General features: G+C 50.0%; 1 protein-coding gene across 1 annotated transcript; it reads right to left on the bottom strand.

The window, feature by feature from the left end:
• Positions 1-6,812: 6,812 nt before the first annotated feature.
• On the bottom strand, positions 6,813-15,944 carry LOC120400137. Its single transcript, XM_039528535.1, has 5 exons — positions 15,764-15,944; positions 11,025-11,073; positions 10,729-10,780; positions 9,798-9,899; positions 6,813-8,849 (listed from the first exon to the last, which is right to left on the bottom strand). Exons 1-5 carry the CDS (start codon positions 15,929-15,931, stop codon positions 6,905-6,907), a joined length of 2,316 nt encoding a protein of 771 aa, XP_039384469.1. The 5' UTR covers positions 15,932-15,944; the 3' UTR covers positions 6,813-6,904.
• Between the last annotated feature and the right edge of the window lie 1,217 nt (positions 15,945-17,161).

Raw genomic sequence — 17,161 nt, 5'->3', positions numbered from 1 at the left:
CAGCCCCAGGACATCTCAGCTCTTGGATGGCGTGCTGGAGAGAGGGGAAATGGGGGTCACAGTTGTTGGTGTCACTAGGCATAAATCTAGGTAACTCGGGAGGATGAAAGACCACGAGTGTCGATGAAGTCTTCTTGCTCTAGGCCTGAGTGAACCAAAGTTCTTCCATGTTGTGAACTTTAACCAGCCGAAACTGCTAACAGCCAAAAAGCAAAAATGTGTAACTGTCAGCTTTCTTAGCTCGCAGCTGCAGTGCAGCTCGAAACAGCAAAAAGCGGTAGTGGTACGGGGGAAAATGGGGGGGAAAGTCTGCATGCGTCTGTGTCGTAAAGGCCAGAGAGAAACATGCGAATGGGAAGGTTTCTAACAAGCTACAATTTATTGCTTAATGTATCTGCTGCAAGGGGAGGGAGGAAGGGGGAGACAGGGAGAAACAAAGGCCAGTACAGACAACTTGGAATATAAAAAGGGGAACTTGCTTTTATCAGTGCGCTTGATTTGAGATATTGCTTCTCCTAGTGCCTTTTCAAGATCTTCAATAAACTTGCTTTGCTTCTCCACCCTGGTGTGTTAATTAGTGTGACGCACGCTGGGCAACGAACCCCGCTGTTCCCCCTCGGGCCCTCTGGGCCGGCAACACACATACTCCATGTGGATGGCACTCCCCTCGGGTCTGTGGCAGATCTCGCCTTCTTTCGCTCTTTGGGTCAAGGGCCTCACTTCCTTCCTGCCCCAGCCCCTTCCTCGGGTCTTGTGTCTGCCAACTTGGAAATGCCAAACTCCATCTTTCCATCACCCCAGGAAAGCCCGGCCCCTTATCTCCTAGGAAGTTTCTCTTCTGAGCCCTGTGCAAACCAAGTGCCCCATGGAGTCCCCTGCTTTCCACCCGCTAGTATAAACATCTCTGGGGCATTTCACCCCTGCTGCCTCCTTCGATGTCTAGCACCAGGTCAGCTTCTGAAAACGTAGAGGTTTGCTGTTCTCCTCCTCCATGGATTGTTGGCTTTATTCACACATGTGGCCAAAACATCTGTAAGGAAGAGACTTTGGCCATGCATCTGCCAAGGAAGGATTGATTCTTGAACCAGAGGAGGTCAAGTAACAAATCCAGTGAGCTGTTCACACCCTCAGTCTCGTCAAGCCCCAGGCCCGCTTTCATCTTGGAATCCGGGGTTAAACGTCAGACCCCAAGGAGAGTCTCTTATACGTCAGTCGCTGTGTCCCAGGACAACACGCCATTGTTCTCAGCCACTTTGGCCCATGCTTACCAGGCCCGCTGGATGGTAGGGAGATGGTGGAATTTGTGGGCCCTTCTGTTAGTGGGCCTGCTGGCAGGGTGGGATTCAGCAGCATGGGAACCGGCGGGAGTATAAGGGCCCTTCCATCAATCAAACCCTACCCCTGCCCCTTGGCCCCTAAACCCTGACCCTTGACCCCTTAAGCCCCGACCATCTGTCACTGGAAATCCCACCCATGGGGGATATTACTTCCGGGGTCGAGGCGGACACATGACCGGAAGCAAGTGTGTCATGTGACCCCTCTAAGAACTCCTCCCACTGCCCTCTACCAATCAGGATGGGCTTTGCCCCTGTAGGCTCGCCCTGAGAGGAGATTTGACCAATCAGGGGTGTTCTGGGGCGGGGTGACCTGTCCAGAAGTGGTTCGTGTGACCTCTCTAAGAACTCCTCCCACTGCCCTCTACCAATCGCAATGGGTTTCAGCCACATAGGAGCACCCCGAGAGCAGGTTTGACCAATCGGGGGTGTTCTGGGTTGGGGTGACCCACCCAGAAGAGGGTCGTGTGACACCTCTAAGAACTGCTCCCAGCGCCCTCTGCCAGTCAGAGTGCAGCACCATCACCCCATAAGTCCCAGCGCCGGGGCAGAAGAGGCCCTCTTTTACCCAGACCGCGTGCTCTGGAGATCATGGAGACATGGACTCCTTCACCACCCCCGTGAGAACTCCAGACTTTGTTTTAGCCCCAAGGCCTTTGGACTTGTGTGGGGAAAGCGCTACATCAGCGAGAGTTGCGACGAGGGCCCTTTGACTCAGCCATTGATGGATACGCTGGAACCCAAAACCCAAACCCTCGTGAGGCACCCCAATGAGTGTGACCACCTCTCATTGTCCGCTCCCCTAGAGGGGGAAGCCGAACGCAGCTCGGGGGAGTCACTGGAGGACAAGGTGAATGGAAAAGATGTCGCTCAGGTAAATGAATGAATAAGAAGTGATAGTTGATGATGGGGTGTAATGGGTTACGAACCACGGGGTTGTGTAAATCTAAAAACAAGCAGTGGGGGGCTTACACTGTTTCTTTTTCTGAAAATCTCTCAACAGCTCGATGTCTCTCTAGAGGCCTTTGAGAACTTACAGATTTGTGTTAGTAAAAGACGGTCCCAGTAACAGTCATGTCTACATCAGCAGCTCTGTTAAAGAAAATATATTACACCCCCAGGGAAGTTGGGAGCTTCGGCGGGTGACCCTTCTTTTTCAAGTGGCCAAAAAGCCTCGTAAAATGCTTACACTTTACACAAACCGGCTCGAATACGTTTTAAAAGAAACAAGACCATTGGGTCAGATGTGGATGCGCAATGGCAGGCAGATTCGGTGAAGATGCATCGGATCTCCAAATGCAACATCGGTTTTAAGTCCATCTTAACGGTGATAGACATTCTATCCAAATCTGCCTGGGCCTCAGGCCTAAAAGACCAGACGCGTGGTGAGGTATCCAAGGCCTTTAAAGCTATTTGCAGCAAAGGTCGCATGCCTCAAAAATTACAAACCGATCGGGGGAAAGAATTTTTAAACAAACCTTTAAGCAGATTGTTAAAGCGGCATGGAGTTCACCAGTGTGTTACTAATAAGGAAGTCAAAGCAGGGGTTGTAGGAGGATGTGGAGATATTTTACAGCCCATATCACCTTTTGCTACATTGACGTGTTACCTGAGTTTCTAAAGAGTTACAACCAGAGTTTTCACAGAACTCTACGTACCAGACCCGCTGATGTTAGCCCTTCAAATTCTCTGAAGGAATGGAAAACGGTTTACAGAGATGGTTTTAAAATAAAACCGGTTGTTGCCTCTTTTAGAAAAGGCGACCATGTGAGACTATTTAAAACCAAAGGAGCTTTTCAAAAGGTTATGAACAGACGTTTACCGATGAGATATTCCTTGGGCATGCCTAGCCTTGCTCAACACGTGCTTCAACAAGCCCAGACGTGTATTTTGCAATGATTTTCATAGCCCTATTACCCAATAAAGCCCCCCAGGTGAGGGGATTAAAGACAATTGATGTTTGGGGTTGGTTTTAAAAAATAAAAATGACCAATTCAGAAAAAAGGACACAGATTATTATTTTGTTAATAAAAATAATCGCTTGTGAGGTCCCCTAAATAATGCCCCAGAGGGGGATTCCAGTCACCCTCCCTTTTCACAAATATCACGAGTCAGTGTCGTGGTACAGGCACCGCTCTTGCAACCTGTCTAGGAGGTTGTATAGTTCTAAGCGGGCATAAGCGGTGGTGAAACAGGCTATGAAGACGTTGGTATTGCCAGAGACAGAGTACTGGTCTTTTGCGAGCTTCCAAGACACACACGCGGTTTCATCGTCGATAAACTCGCAGGATGAAACCTCGTAACTGGGGGAAAACAGGTACTGAAAGAGTATCAGAGGGGCAGCCGTGTTAGTCTGGATCTGGAAAAGCAGCAAAGAGTCCTGTGGCACCTGATAGACTAACAGACGTATTGGAGCATGAGCTTTCGTGGGTGAATACCCACTTCGTACCCATTTTCAGGTACTGAAAGCGTTCCTCAGGGTCTCTCACCATGCAGCTGTTGGGTAGGTTTGTTCTTTGGCCAAATTTACCCCACAGAGAATTTAAAACCAGTTTAGCCATTTGGCGTTTAGGGTTTGTCAGTTGGACCGTGTGCTTGATTGTTTGTTTGAACAGTGTGAATTGAGAGGGCTTTGTTCCAGGTGGGACTTGAGTGGGCCCGACTGCTATAAAAAGGCAGTCTATGTGTCTCTTTGAAGGTTGTGGTCACCTGTATCTGAACTGTTTAATGGATAAATTACTCTGTGCTAATTGCCAGGATGTTTGGGAGAAGGAGTTAAGCCTATTGTTTTCTCAGGCTGAAAGGCTGCTGGAAATGTATATAACCCTGGGACACAATCCTGCTTCATCTCAGATCTGCTTTGGGTTTCAAGAGGGGGAAACCTTAAGGCACAAGGATTGAGATCCCCAGTCACTGACTGGAGTCACCCTGAATATGGAAATTGGACTATAACCTATGGACTATTTCTAAAAGGACTTTTGGCAACTACAAGCTCATCTCTGCTGTGTATCTGAACCTCAAGAGTTGAATTCAAGTCTGTATGTGTCTTGATCTTTTAACCAACACTCTTTCTCTTTTTTCTTTTTAAATAAATTTTAGCTTAGTTAATAAGAATTCCTGTAGCGTGTATTTTGGGTAAGATCTAAGTTATAATTGGACCTGGGTGTGTGGCTGATCCTTTGGGATTGGAAGAACCTTTTCTTTTATATGATGAGATAAGTTTTTCAGGAATCATCAGCATATCTGACAGGTGTGTCTGGATGGAGGCCTAAGGCTGGGCACTTTAAGGGAACTGCGTGGTTTGGACTTCTGAGTAACCAGTGAGGTACTACAGAAGCTGTTTTGTGCTGGTTGGTAAATCTAAGTATTGGAATAGCCACCAGCATTTGGGGTTTGTCTGCCCGGTTTGGCTTCCAGTTCACCCTGATTGAGTGACCTCAGCTGGCTCCCACGGGCAGCACCGTCACAATGATACATCTGAGAGAAGGGAGCAGAAGGAGACTCCACCAATTGGAAGGCACGAGATGCACCGTCCTAGGGATGGGGGTTCCACAACCACCGCTCCCAAGAGAAGGAGGAGGGTGGTGGTGGTTGGGGACAACCTCCTCAGGGGGACTGAGTCATCTATCTGCCGCCCCGACCGAGAAGACCGAGAGGTCTGCTGCTTGCCAGGGGCTAGGATTCACGATGTGACGGAGAGACTGCCGAGACTCATCAAGCCCTCAGACGATACCCCTTTCTGCTTCTCCACTTGGGCACCAATGATACTGCCAAGAATGACCTTGAGCGGATCACTGCAGACTACGTGGCTCTGGGAGGAAGGATAAAGGCGTTTGAGGTGCAAGTGGTGTTCTCGTCCATCCTCCCTGTGCTCCATGTCTAGTTGGCAGCCAGTTTCAAGCGGAGTGCCCCAAGGGTCGGTCCTGGGGCCGGTTTTGTTCAATACCTTCATTAATGATCTGGAGGACGGCGTGGACTGCACCCTCAGCAAGTTTGCAGAGGACACTAAACTAGGAGTGGTAGATACACTGGAGGATCTTAGAGGACTGGCCCAAAAGAAACCTGACGAGGTTCAACAAGGACAAGTGCAGAGTCCTGTACTTAGGATGGAAGAATCCCATGCACTGTTACAGACTAGGGACCGAGTGGCTAGGCAGCAGTTCTGCAGAAAAGGACCTAGGGGTTACGGTGGACGAGAAGCTGGATAGGAGTCAGCAGTGTGCCCTTGTTGCCAAGAAGGCTAACGGCATTTTGGCCTTTATAAGTAGGGTCTTTCCAGCCCTCCTTTCTTTTGGACCCCCTGAGGATATAGCAGCCACCAGTATTCTGAACAAAGCATCATATTTTCCCCAAATCTTCATCAGTTTTCTGAATGAAGCATCATACTTTTCCCAAACACTAGACTATGGGGAAGCTGTGACGAGCTTATGGTGTTGGGAGAATGGTTTGTCAGTCCTTGGTTGTTTATTCACAACCCCTAGAGCGCGTGCTCCGGGTTTGTGAATATGGGCATTTTCGCGCACACAGTTTTCTCAGGGCTTGGTGTGGTGGTGGCCGCTGAGGAACTGGAGTTGTGTTTGTGTGGTTGGTTCTCAAAGGCCTTGATAAAGGCATCGTCGAGCTGTTGAGAGATTTTCAGAAAAGAAGCAGTGTAAGCCCCCCACTGCTTGTTTTTAGATTTACACAACCCCGCGGTTCCTAACCCATTACACCCCATCATCAACCGTCACTTCTTAATCATTCATTTACCTGAGTGATGTCTTTTCCATTCACCTTGTCCTCCGGTGACTCCCCCGAGCTGCGTTCGCCTTCCTCCTCTAGGGGAGCGGACAATGAGAGGCGGTCACGCTCATTGGGGTGCCTCACGAGGGTTTGGGTTTCGGGTTCCAGCGTATCCATCAACGGCTGAGTCAAAGGGCCCTCGTCGCAACTGTCGCTGATGTAGCGCTTTTCCCACACAAGTCCAAAGGCTCTCGGGGCTAAAACAAAGTCTGGAGTTCTCACGGGGGTGGTGAAGGAGTCCATGTCTCCATGATCTCTAGAGCACGCGTTCTGGGTAAAAGAGGGCCTCTTCTGCCCCGGCGCTGGGACTTATGGGGTGATGGCACTGCACTCTGATTGCAGAGGGCACTGGGAGGAGTTCTTAGAGGGGTCATAGGACCCGCTCCTGGGGGGTCACCCCGCCCTGGAACACCCCCGATTGGTCAAACCTGCTCTCAGGGCTGTCCTGTGCAGCCAAAACCCATCGCGATTGGTAGAGGGCAGTGGGAGGAGTTCTTAGAGGGGTCACACGAACCACTTCTGGATGGGTCACCCCGGCCCGGAACACCCCCTGATTGGTCAAATCTCCTCTCGGGGCAGGCCTACGGGGGCAAAACCCATCCTGATTGGTAGAGGGCAGTGGGAGGAGTTCTTAGAGGGGTCATATGACACACTTTGCTTCCGGTCATGTGTCCGCCATGGGTGGGACTTCCAGTGACAGGTGGTTGGGGCTTAAGGGGTCAAGGAGCAGGGTTTGAGGGGTCAAGGGGAGGGGTTAGTGTTTTATTGATGGTAGGGCCCTTATTCTACTACCAGACACCCTTGGAGGCCCTTGCCTTCCCAAGGGGTGGCTTTGTAAATTTAGCATCAGGTGTTCTTGAATGAGAGTCCTTGGACATTTGGGACTTGACTTTGTTTTGAAGCTTAGTGCACGTTTTCTTGAGGCACATCATCATCCGTTTGAGAATTGGAACTTTGCTCCTTGAAGGGGATGGTGTCCTAGCTCTAGAGGCCTTTGGTGACTTTGGGGGAGAACCGTCAGGACTCCCAGTTGTTTTCTCCCCAGCTTGCGAAAGCCCTGTTGTACTTGTAGCAATGGACACCATCTTTGGTTGCTTACTGGGAGCCCTTTTCCCCATTCCATCCTGCGTCTTTCTCCTGTCTGCTGGAAGGAGCCACACCACTGGCATCTTTTTGTGGCTGGATGATGCTGAGGAGTCTCCTGGAGTCCATCGCTGTGGGATTCCATGGGATCTTCCGGGCAAGTCAGCACCTGCAGAGCCAGCTGGTCTCTTCCGTTGAAGCTCACTGGACTTCTTGCAGACTCTAATTGGCAGCTGATCCCTGAAGAGCTTTGAATTCACAGTTCCATCGAGCCCATGTGGATCCATGGTGTCTCGAAGACCATGCAGCTCAGCAGATGTCTCCTCCTGAGTTTTCTTACCCTTCATCTTTCCTGGATATGTCTTACGGCACTGCTGGCAGACTGAGACCTGGCCCGCCAAGGGGCGGGAGCTGCTCAACATTTCCATCAGGTGCTTCAGCTGCAGGTCGTGTGCAGCCTGCCCAGCAATGAGAGAGTCAAGGGTGGATCTTGTTAGCTGCTCAGAGCCTGGGGCCTCTGGGGCAACCTGGTGGCTTTGGGTCCTGGGATGATCTGCCCGGCCCTCACCTGCCTGTGCCCCTGGCCCCAAGCAGGAGCCTTCTCCCAAGAGAACCTTCCTCTCCATGTGCAGCTCCAGCTTCTCTTCAGTCCCTTTGGTGCCGCTCACACTGGTAAGAGGCTTTCTCAACTCGCTCCTATAGAGGTGGAGTGTGGCTGTGAGCGTCTTCTCTGCTATTGCCGTCTCTCTCACGAGGGGAGCGTCTCTGTGCGACTCTCTCACCATCTTTGGGAACGCCTCCATTTGGATCTCTGAGCATTTCTGAGCAATGTGATCCTGCAGCTTGACCATCACCGTGGGCACAGGCCTGGCCAGGATGGCCTCAGGGGATGCCATGATCCTGTGAGCCTTTTGGGGCAGGGGTCCAGAGGGGCAGACACATGGCTCCCGGATCGCCTGTGCACGCTGAGGGCTGGTGTTGGATCTGAGGGGCTCCGGGACCTTTGCTGGAAATCCACTTTTGGGCCGATCTGTTTCTAATATCAAGTGCTGCTTGGTGTCCCGCTCACCCAGCAATGGCTCCCCCGGGATGGGGGTTTGTGGAGCTGGAGGCAGAAGAGCTGTGTGGGGTTTCTGGGGGGTGAGGGGTAAGCCCTGCTCATGCTGGAGTCTCTTTGTCTGCACGTGACAGTCCAGTTCCTCCAGGACTTCACGGCTTAGGAAAGGGACCCTGCTCATGTTGAACTTCACCCTGGCGTCTCTGTCCGGTGGGCACAGAGCAGGGACGTTAGGGATCATCTTGGCCAGCGACTCTGTGTATGGGGTAGGAGCCCCCAGTTGACTCTGCAGATGTTTCTGGCGGATGTTGAAGTCTAAGCCACGGACTGACGTCTGGTCCAGACCCATGGTCTGCTCTCCGCGATCTCGTCTGCTGTGGGCAGGAGGCCTGGGGAGAGGCTGGGCTTGGATGGGATGAGCGGATCCTTCCCAGACCCCGACAGGCATGATCTCCCCCGTGTGGCGGAGGGGCTCTGACTGAATCATGGCGGCTTCTCTCAGGGAAAAGGAGCTGGGACTCCGGAGGGCAGAGGTGGTGGATTCCCTAGAGGAGTAGGAGAACTGGCTCGTGGCAGATGTCGACACACTCGGCCTGTGGGAGAGAGCAGACAGGGACAGATGGGACATGGCTCTGCTGAGCCAAGGCAGGGCTCGGGCACAGCCTTCCAGCAGTAGTGCAGTGGGGCAGTGCCTAGGCATGCCTTGCACACCACACCCCGACACAAGGACATCAGCTGGGTAACGAAGGACTGAGAGGGGGAGCCGGCACTCATTATATCTAGAACGTTAACCCCTTCGTCACACGCACATGTGCAGCACCTAGCACAACGGGGCCTTGAGCATGATCGGGGACCTACTGCTATTTTAATAGAAAGATTAGCTAACAACAACTGGTTTGGGGGAGGAAGATGGGAGCGTGTGGGTGTAACCCTCGCCAGAGGGTGTTGTGAAGGCCAAGCCTATAAACTCTAAAAGGAACTAGATAAATTCATCAATGGCTATTAGCTAGGAGGGGCTGCCCTTCCCCTGCCGCAGCCCCTGTCTGGTGCCAGCTTCCTGGCTTATAGGCCCTGCCTAGTCCTGCCCAGCTGAGCCTGCTTGGAATCAGTTCCCTGCTCCCCGGCTCTTCCTGCAGCTGCACCCTGGGGAGTTCATGGGCCTGCCTGGCCACCTGAGCCCCTTCCAGTGCTGTGTGGGGTGGACACCTCTCCCAGGGTGTCATTGGATTGCTGTTTCTTTCAAACGGGGCAGGGGCAGGGGCAGGGGCAGGGTCTAGACAGTCGCCTGCTGGCAGCTATTGCCGTACAGAAGGATTTGATCCTACTCACAACCCCACTGTGCAGTCTCTGCATTTCATTTCTGATCATCCCCCACCTCACTTTCACTGGTCTCTCACCTTGGAAGCTAAAGCCTCGTAGTGGTTTTTTCCCTGTTACTTTAGGATCCTGGAGTGTCTGGTTGTCCCTGCTCCCTCCTCTCTACATTCACTCTCCCCTCCCCCCCAACCCCCAGTCTGGTGCCCCCCGCTCAGTTCCCTTACGGTATCAGAACTTCCTCCAGGTGTCTGGCCATGCACTGTACCCTCCTCTCAACCAGCCTGAGGCGCTGAGCCAAGCGGAGCTTCTCCGGGGGCACAGGGCAGCTGTGGAACAGAGAGAGCAGATAGCTGAGTGCAGGCCCTGCCCTCAGGCCCTCTTTTACCCAGAGGGGCGGCACCGAAAGGCTCCCTGTCCCCTTCTCCACTGAGGCAGCCTCCCCCCTGCAATACCCGGGCCTTGGATGTTCTGGGTTGGGGTTAGCTGGATTGTTAGGTGAGCCCTGTCTAGTACTGCGGAGGTGAGCATGCATCCTGCTGGCAGCGTGTGTGTCATGTGCCTTCCACAGAAGCCAATCCACATATAGGATAACAGCCTACTATAGCTGCCAACTAATGCAGCTGCTTCTTCAGCTCTAAGGGGTGCTTTATGCTGCAGAGCTGAAGGTCCAGGGTTCAAATCCTCCTGGGAACCCGTGATGGAGGAAGGGCCATTACACAAGTGCTGCTGGATCCCTTTCACCCTACTCACCGTACCAGAAAGCCCAGCCTTCCTCCTGACTTCTCCACCTCACCTCCCTGGGGTGCACGGGGCTGCTCCCAGAAAACATTTTCTCCCCCTCTTGGGAGGGGAGGATGATCCGGTCCGGTCCGGTCGACACAATCTACCACCCTTCCCCCCCCAGGTTAAATGAGCCGCATGATGCTCGAGGAAGGGAATGACCCCTGTACGAGGCGTGGGGGTGGATTAGAGATGGCAACTTCTGCGGGGTGGGAATGAATTGCAGGAGTCTCAGGAGAAGAGTTGCTTGCCTGGTACCTAGGTCGGGGCAGGGGAAGGATTACTCGGACTGCTGCCCCTGGGTGGGGCTGAATTGCATGACGCGAGAGGAGGGAACTGACCCGCTGCAGGTTCATGGAGGGGGGCACTGCTTACCATGTCTCTGGGGATGCACCAGCCTCCAGCTCTTCCTCACAGCACCCAAAAGCTGCCAGAAGTGAGACATAAAGGAGACATTGAGCTGCTTGGGCCCCCTCTGCTTCCTAGCAGCCTATTGCCCAGTGTTCAGGGGCAGCCTGTGAACGGAGCCCCAGCCAGTGCCTCTGCACGGCTCTGGGCACGACTGAGCCTTCGCAGGAAGAGGGGAGGCAGGTGGGGGAACAGACCCTATTTCTCTGCTTTGCGTGGGGCCTGAGTCTGCCGCCGCAGCTGTGGGGTCAGGGGCTGCTTACCTTTCGGTTTCTGCTTTTTGGCTCTGTGTCTCCTCTTCCTCGGAGAAGCCTGCCACACACAGAGAAAGCAGCAGGGTTAGAAGAGAACTCCTCAATAAACCTGGGAGGACACTGAGCCAGAGGGGATTGCCATGTGGGGCCAGGGGGAAGTGTTTCCTTGTGGGAGAGTGTTGCACTATGAGGCCTCATGGGTCGGCATTGTGCTTTCCTGTGATGCAGCCAATATAGGGCACACAGCACAACCCATAACAGGGCTCACTGGAATAATCCAGGGCTTGGAGAAACAGGGATTGCTGGTACCAGGAGCCTGCAGAGTTTATAAGCATTGAAGGAGAGAGCCTGCAAAGTTCTCTCTCCTGCAGAGCTTATAAAACTCCGCAGGTTTTAGGATTGCAGGATCTGCAACTAACCCCAGACACCGTGCACGGAATTCAGAGCCTGGGGGAGAAATCCGACCTCTGGACAACAGCGTTTCCTAGATACATATTTCGGGAATGCATGATATTGGGGTTTTATCTGCATGCATTTGGGATGGCCATGCTCCTCCTGAGTGGTGAAGCCAGGAATGGGTTATGCAAATCCTCCCAAACAAGTGCTGATATAACCCCTATATCATCCTGAAACCGCAGCTGTTTTACAAATACCAAAATTCTTTATTGATTGAATCCCATGGCAGTTTGTCCATTATTTCAGGCTAACTGGCCTATAAGAAGCCGGGTTAACCTCCCGTAGCTTTTGGAATATTGACAAAACAGGAATCTTTTTATAGATACTGGAGCAGCAATTAGTATTCTCCATGTCGAGGATCCTAGATCCTCTCCTCTATCATCAGGATGTACCAAGACACTTGCAACTTTTGCAAGTAATCAGGTTGTTACCACACTTTCTACACCCCTTGAAGTACAAATAGGTCACCTAAGAAAGAATCATACCTTTGCATTGATGAAATTAGCAGACCCAAAGAATTGTCTATTGGGAACTGAGTTCTTATACAAACAGGGATGTGTTCTTGATGTGTATAACCAATTATTGTGTCTTTCAGTAGAACAGGCAAAGGATGACTCTCCAGTAGTCATACCTGCGTGTGGCATGGTCTCTCCAGTGGAGGACTCTGAACCTGAGGAGTATGATTTAAACAAAATAGTGGCTAAACATGCAGACCAACCTGAGTTACAGGCATTACTTTACAAGCATGCAGATGCTTTTGCTAAACACAAACATGATTGTGGATGCATGGCCGTCACTATTGTTCTAGAAGGAGGAGAAATTTCAGCCCCAAAACAGTAGCCTTACCCAGAACAAGCAAATCCGTACATAGAAAAGACTATCAAGGCTTTGCTGACACAGGGAGTACTGCGTAAATGTACTTCCACTGCAAATTCACCTATTTGGCCTGTCAAGAAACCTGATGGTTCGTGGCGTCTCACAATAGATTACAGACGCCTAAACCAGGTCACACGAACTTGTGCCCCCACAGTGGCCAAAATGCCAGATCTAATCAAATCCTTTGACCCAGAGGCTGTATGGTTTACTGTATTAGACATCAGTAACAGCTTTTGGACATTGCCATTGGCACACATTTCACAGTACCGCTTTGCATTTAGTTTTCAGGGAGTGCAATATTTTTGATAAATATCTTTTTGATAAATTTAAGTATGTAATAGGCTTTATAGATTTGCACTAGCTGAAATGCAGGTCAGACATCCAGGTCAGACATCCTGTGTGACGCTGAAGGCAACCTTTGGGGACCCTTACTCAGAAAAGTAATAATAAGACAAATACCTACGTAAATGTCTGGAGACCTTTAGCTGAGCCAATAGCAGTAAAGGGTGGAAAATGGGGATTTTTGCCCACAAATCTAACAAGTACACCACAAATGCATACATCTCTGTCACTCATACGCACACATATATTAGCCTATGAGGCAGGTGTACCCTAACATTTCCGTGGGGGAAAGACGAAATTTGGGCATAGGAGGAAGGATTTCCGAATAATGCTCTATAAAAGGTGAAACAACTCACCATTAGGCAGGCGATACACCCATCTAGCTGTTCCTGTCTATCCATCGCCTCAACCCTATCTACGTATCGGTGCCGAGATGCCATTTGTCAAAGGAATGGAAGTACTCTAAGTCCTAAGAGTACCGAGCACCCTGAGTTCAGAGCGCATCACTCTGCTCAGCTCTGGGTCCTTTCTGTAGGACAAGTTTTCTCAACCCAGGCCCAGACTGAGTGTGCTTCTTTCGGTGAGCAAGGACTTCTCCCGTGGCTCAAAATCTTCCTTTGAAGAGCTTCTTACCCAGACCCAGCTGCCATCAGGGCCCATCCCTTTGGGGTGTGGAAGCTACTTTTCCTGCATTCCAAAGCACTTTCACCTCCCCTTACGGGGGCAGTGGGGAAGGGTGGGGCACCCTGCCATGAGGTGAAATAGGAGGGTCCAAAATGATGAAAGGCCTGGGAAGGCTCCTGTATCCAGAGAGAGATTGAAAAGACTGGGACTATTTCAAGAGGGAACATGCTAGAGGTGTAAAATCAGTCATAGATTCATAGATTCATAGCATTTAAGGCTAGACGCAATCATCACATCATCTAGTCTGACCTCCTGTATAACACAGGCCAGAAAATGTCATCCTGTATTGAGTCCAATAACTTGTGTTTGACTAAATGAATGCTTTAGAGAAGGCAGTCCCTATTCACCCTAGAGTACTGCAGGAACTCGGATATGAAATTGCAGAACTACTAACTGTGGTATTTAACCTATTGCTTAAATCAGCCTCTGTATCAGATGTCTGAAGGGTAGCTAATGTAATGCTGATTTTTCAAAAAGGTTCCAGAGGCAATCCTGGCAATTACAGGCCAGTGAGCCTAATTTCAGTACCAGGCAAATTGGTTGAAACTATAGTAAAGAACAGAAGGATCAGATACATCGATGAACACGATTTGTTGGGGAAGAGTCAACATGGCTTTTGAAAAGGGAAATCGTGCCTCACCAATCTACTAGAATTCTTGGAGGGGGTTGTGACGGGTTGGACCCCCATTCCGGGGTGACACCTGATGTACTGGGGTCCCACTGAGCCCATCTGTTCCACCAGCCTGGGCTCCCTCACCCTGTCCTGCTGCACACACACACTGGCAGGGACACACCCAGCTGTAGAATCACACCAAGTCTGCAATCAGCTCTGTTTGACAAGGGCGATCCAGTGGAGATCATGTACCTGAACTTTCAGAAAGCCTTTAACAAGATCCTTCCCCAAAGGTTCTTAAGCAAAATAAGTTGTCGTGGGATAAGAGGGAAGGTCTTCACATGGACCAGTAACTGGTTTAAAGATAGGAAATCAAAGGTAGGAATAAATTGTGAGCTTATGAAGAGAGATAAATAGCAAGGTCCCCCAAGGATCTGTACTGGGACCAGAGTTGTTCAACGTATGCATAAATGATCTAGAAAAGGGGGGAAACAGTGAAGTGGCCAGATTTGCAGATGATACAAAACTAAAGATCGTGAAATCCAAAGCTGAATAGGCCCTCCTTGTTCCCAGATGTCTAACTCTGTGTTGGGCTGTGTGAAACGCATTTTGTTTGAATGGGCCCCATTTGCCAAACCAACTCTTCGGAACTCTCTGTATGACTGCCCTGTCCTCATCGTTATTTACCATTCTGCCAATCTTTGTGTCATCAGCACATTTTTTATCAGCAGCAATTTTGTATTTACTTCCAAGTCATTGAAAAAATGTTGAATAGCCTCAGACCTAGTACTGATCCCTGCAGAGCCCCATTAGAAAAACCCACATTCGAGGAGCCCTTTGACAATTACTTTTTAAGATCTGTCAGTTAGCCATTAGCCTGTTCTCAATCCCTTTAACCTGTGCTCCATTGATATTGTAGAGTGCTGATTTTTAATCCAAATGTCCTGCGGTACTTGTGTGCATAAACAGGGGAATCTCAAGTTGGAGGAGAGAGGTTATTTTACCTCTGTCTTTGGCACTGGTGCAACCAGTGCTGGAATCCTGTGTCCAGTTCTGGTGTCTAACATTCAGGAAGGATGTTGATAAATTGCAGAGGGTTCAGAGAAGAGCCATAAGCATGATTAAAGGATTAGAAAACATGCCTTGTAGTGATAGACTTTAGGAGCTCAGTCAATGTCGCTTAAAGAGGTTAAGGGTGGTTTGAGGAAAAGTCTATAAATACCTACCCGGGGAAGAAACAATTACAAATGGGCTCTTCAATCTAGCAGAGAAAGGTCTAACATGGTCCAATGACTGGAAGTTGAAACTAGACACATTCAGACTGGAAAGAAGGCGTCCATTTTTAACAGGGGGAGGAATTAACCATTGGAACAATTGACCAAAGTCATGGTGGATTGATTCTCCATCACTGGCAATTTTTAAAATCAAGATTGGACATTTTAATAAAAGGTATGCACTAGGCATGATTGTGGGGAAGTTCTTTGGCCTGCGTTAGACAGGAGGGTCAGACTAGAAGATCCCAATGGGCCCATCTTGCCTTGGAATCTATGAAAAACACCTTACACAAGTCTAAGTTTGTCACATCTATGTTTGACATGGCCCATTTTCCATAAAACATTGTTAACCTGCTTTAAATATATTCCGTCCTTTAATTCTTTATTGATTGATTCCCATATCAGTTTGATCCAAGCCTGCTGATTGAAAAATACTTATGTTTGGTTCCTGCATTCAGCTGGCATCAATCCAGCCTTTCCATCTCTCTAGGAGTCTCACTTACCTCAGATCTGGCGAGCCTCAGCACAGCATAAAAGACTACAAAGAGCAGATAGAGGAGGAGTGAACTCATTTCCCCGGGCTCAGGCACTAAGACACTCTCAACACAGGCACTCTCAAAACAGCACCAAGTACCCAGGCTACACCTGAGGGCAGGTTGCTGCTCTGGCATCAGGCAGGCGCTGATGTCATCTCTAGGTCACAATGGGGCTGCCCTCCTGCAATCTCCCTCTAGTCTGTGAGGTGTCAATGCTGTACTGAGATCAGGAGATGGGCTGGGGCAGCCGCCCAAGTGGGCTGAGCTCAGAATAAGGCAGGAGAGAGGGCATCAGGTTTCCCAGGAAAACCCTGGGTCTTTTCCGAGCTCTAGGACTCTCCAGCCCTTAGGCAAGGGACATTTTTTCCCTACTTGTGGGAACTCCTAAAACCCTTGTGACTGAGGCAGAATCTCCCAGCCTGAAGTGAGAAGCAGCCCTGAAGTGATTCTCTAGTGCTACCAGTGCAGAAAAACGTTCATGGTATCGCCAGCCCAAGCATTCCAACACCATGAGCTGGGCCCCACCAAAATCAAGAGATTGGCTTCAAAATAATGAGATCTTCAAAAAATATTCATCTGGGGACCTCTTCATTTGCCTTCTGGTGTCTGAGCCACTAGGGTGCACTCAATTCATGTTCTCCAGCTTCTCTTTGCAACCACGAGGGCTTAAAATTGGCTAAGAAATAAAATAAAATAAAATAAAATACAATACAATAAAATAAAGAGCAGAGATTCTCAGATAAATCACTTGACTCCAGCAGTGGGCGCTTTAAGAAAAGCACCCTATATCATAAGATAATAAAGAGCCCTACCTCTTATCTAACATGTTCAATCAGTAGATCTCAAAGCACGTTACAAAGGAGGTCTGTAGCATTAGCCCCCTTTTCGAGATGGGAAATTGAGGCACAGAGAAGAGCAGTGACTTGCCTAAGGTCACCCAGGAAGACAATAGCAGAGCCAGGACTAGCACTTAAGTCTCCTGAGTTCCATCTAGTGCTCTATCCACTAGGCCACAGTGCATCTGAAGTAAGGGGTCATAGTCAATACATTCCTGTGGTGGTGATTTTGGGCTCTTCCAATACCATTGTTATTGAAGTTACACATTTTGTCCTGTGGTCTGTGCTGGTACAGGGGCATCCTTGTTAAAATGAGTTTCTCACAGCAGGTTGCATCTGAGTTCTTGTTAGGCCTGAACACAAGTTAACTGGACCATGTCGCCGGTGTCCCCATGGGAATGTTTAAAAGCCACTGAAGGCCTTGCAGTGCACTGACATACTGGGATTTTCAGAAAGCCTTTGACAAGGTCCCTCAGCAAAGGCTCTTAAGCAAAGGAAGCTGTACTGGGATCAGAAGAAGGGTCCTCTC

Source organism: Mauremys reevesii, linkage group 3 (assembly GCF_016161935.1).
Source record: "Mauremys reevesii isolate NIE-2019 linkage group 3, ASM1616193v1, whole genome shotgun sequence".
NCBI lineage: Eukaryota > Metazoa > Chordata > Testudines > Geoemydidae > Mauremys > Mauremys reevesii.
The sequence above is the reverse complement of the archived record's forward strand: the minus strand, read 5'-3'. Positions and strand labels throughout refer to the sequence as shown.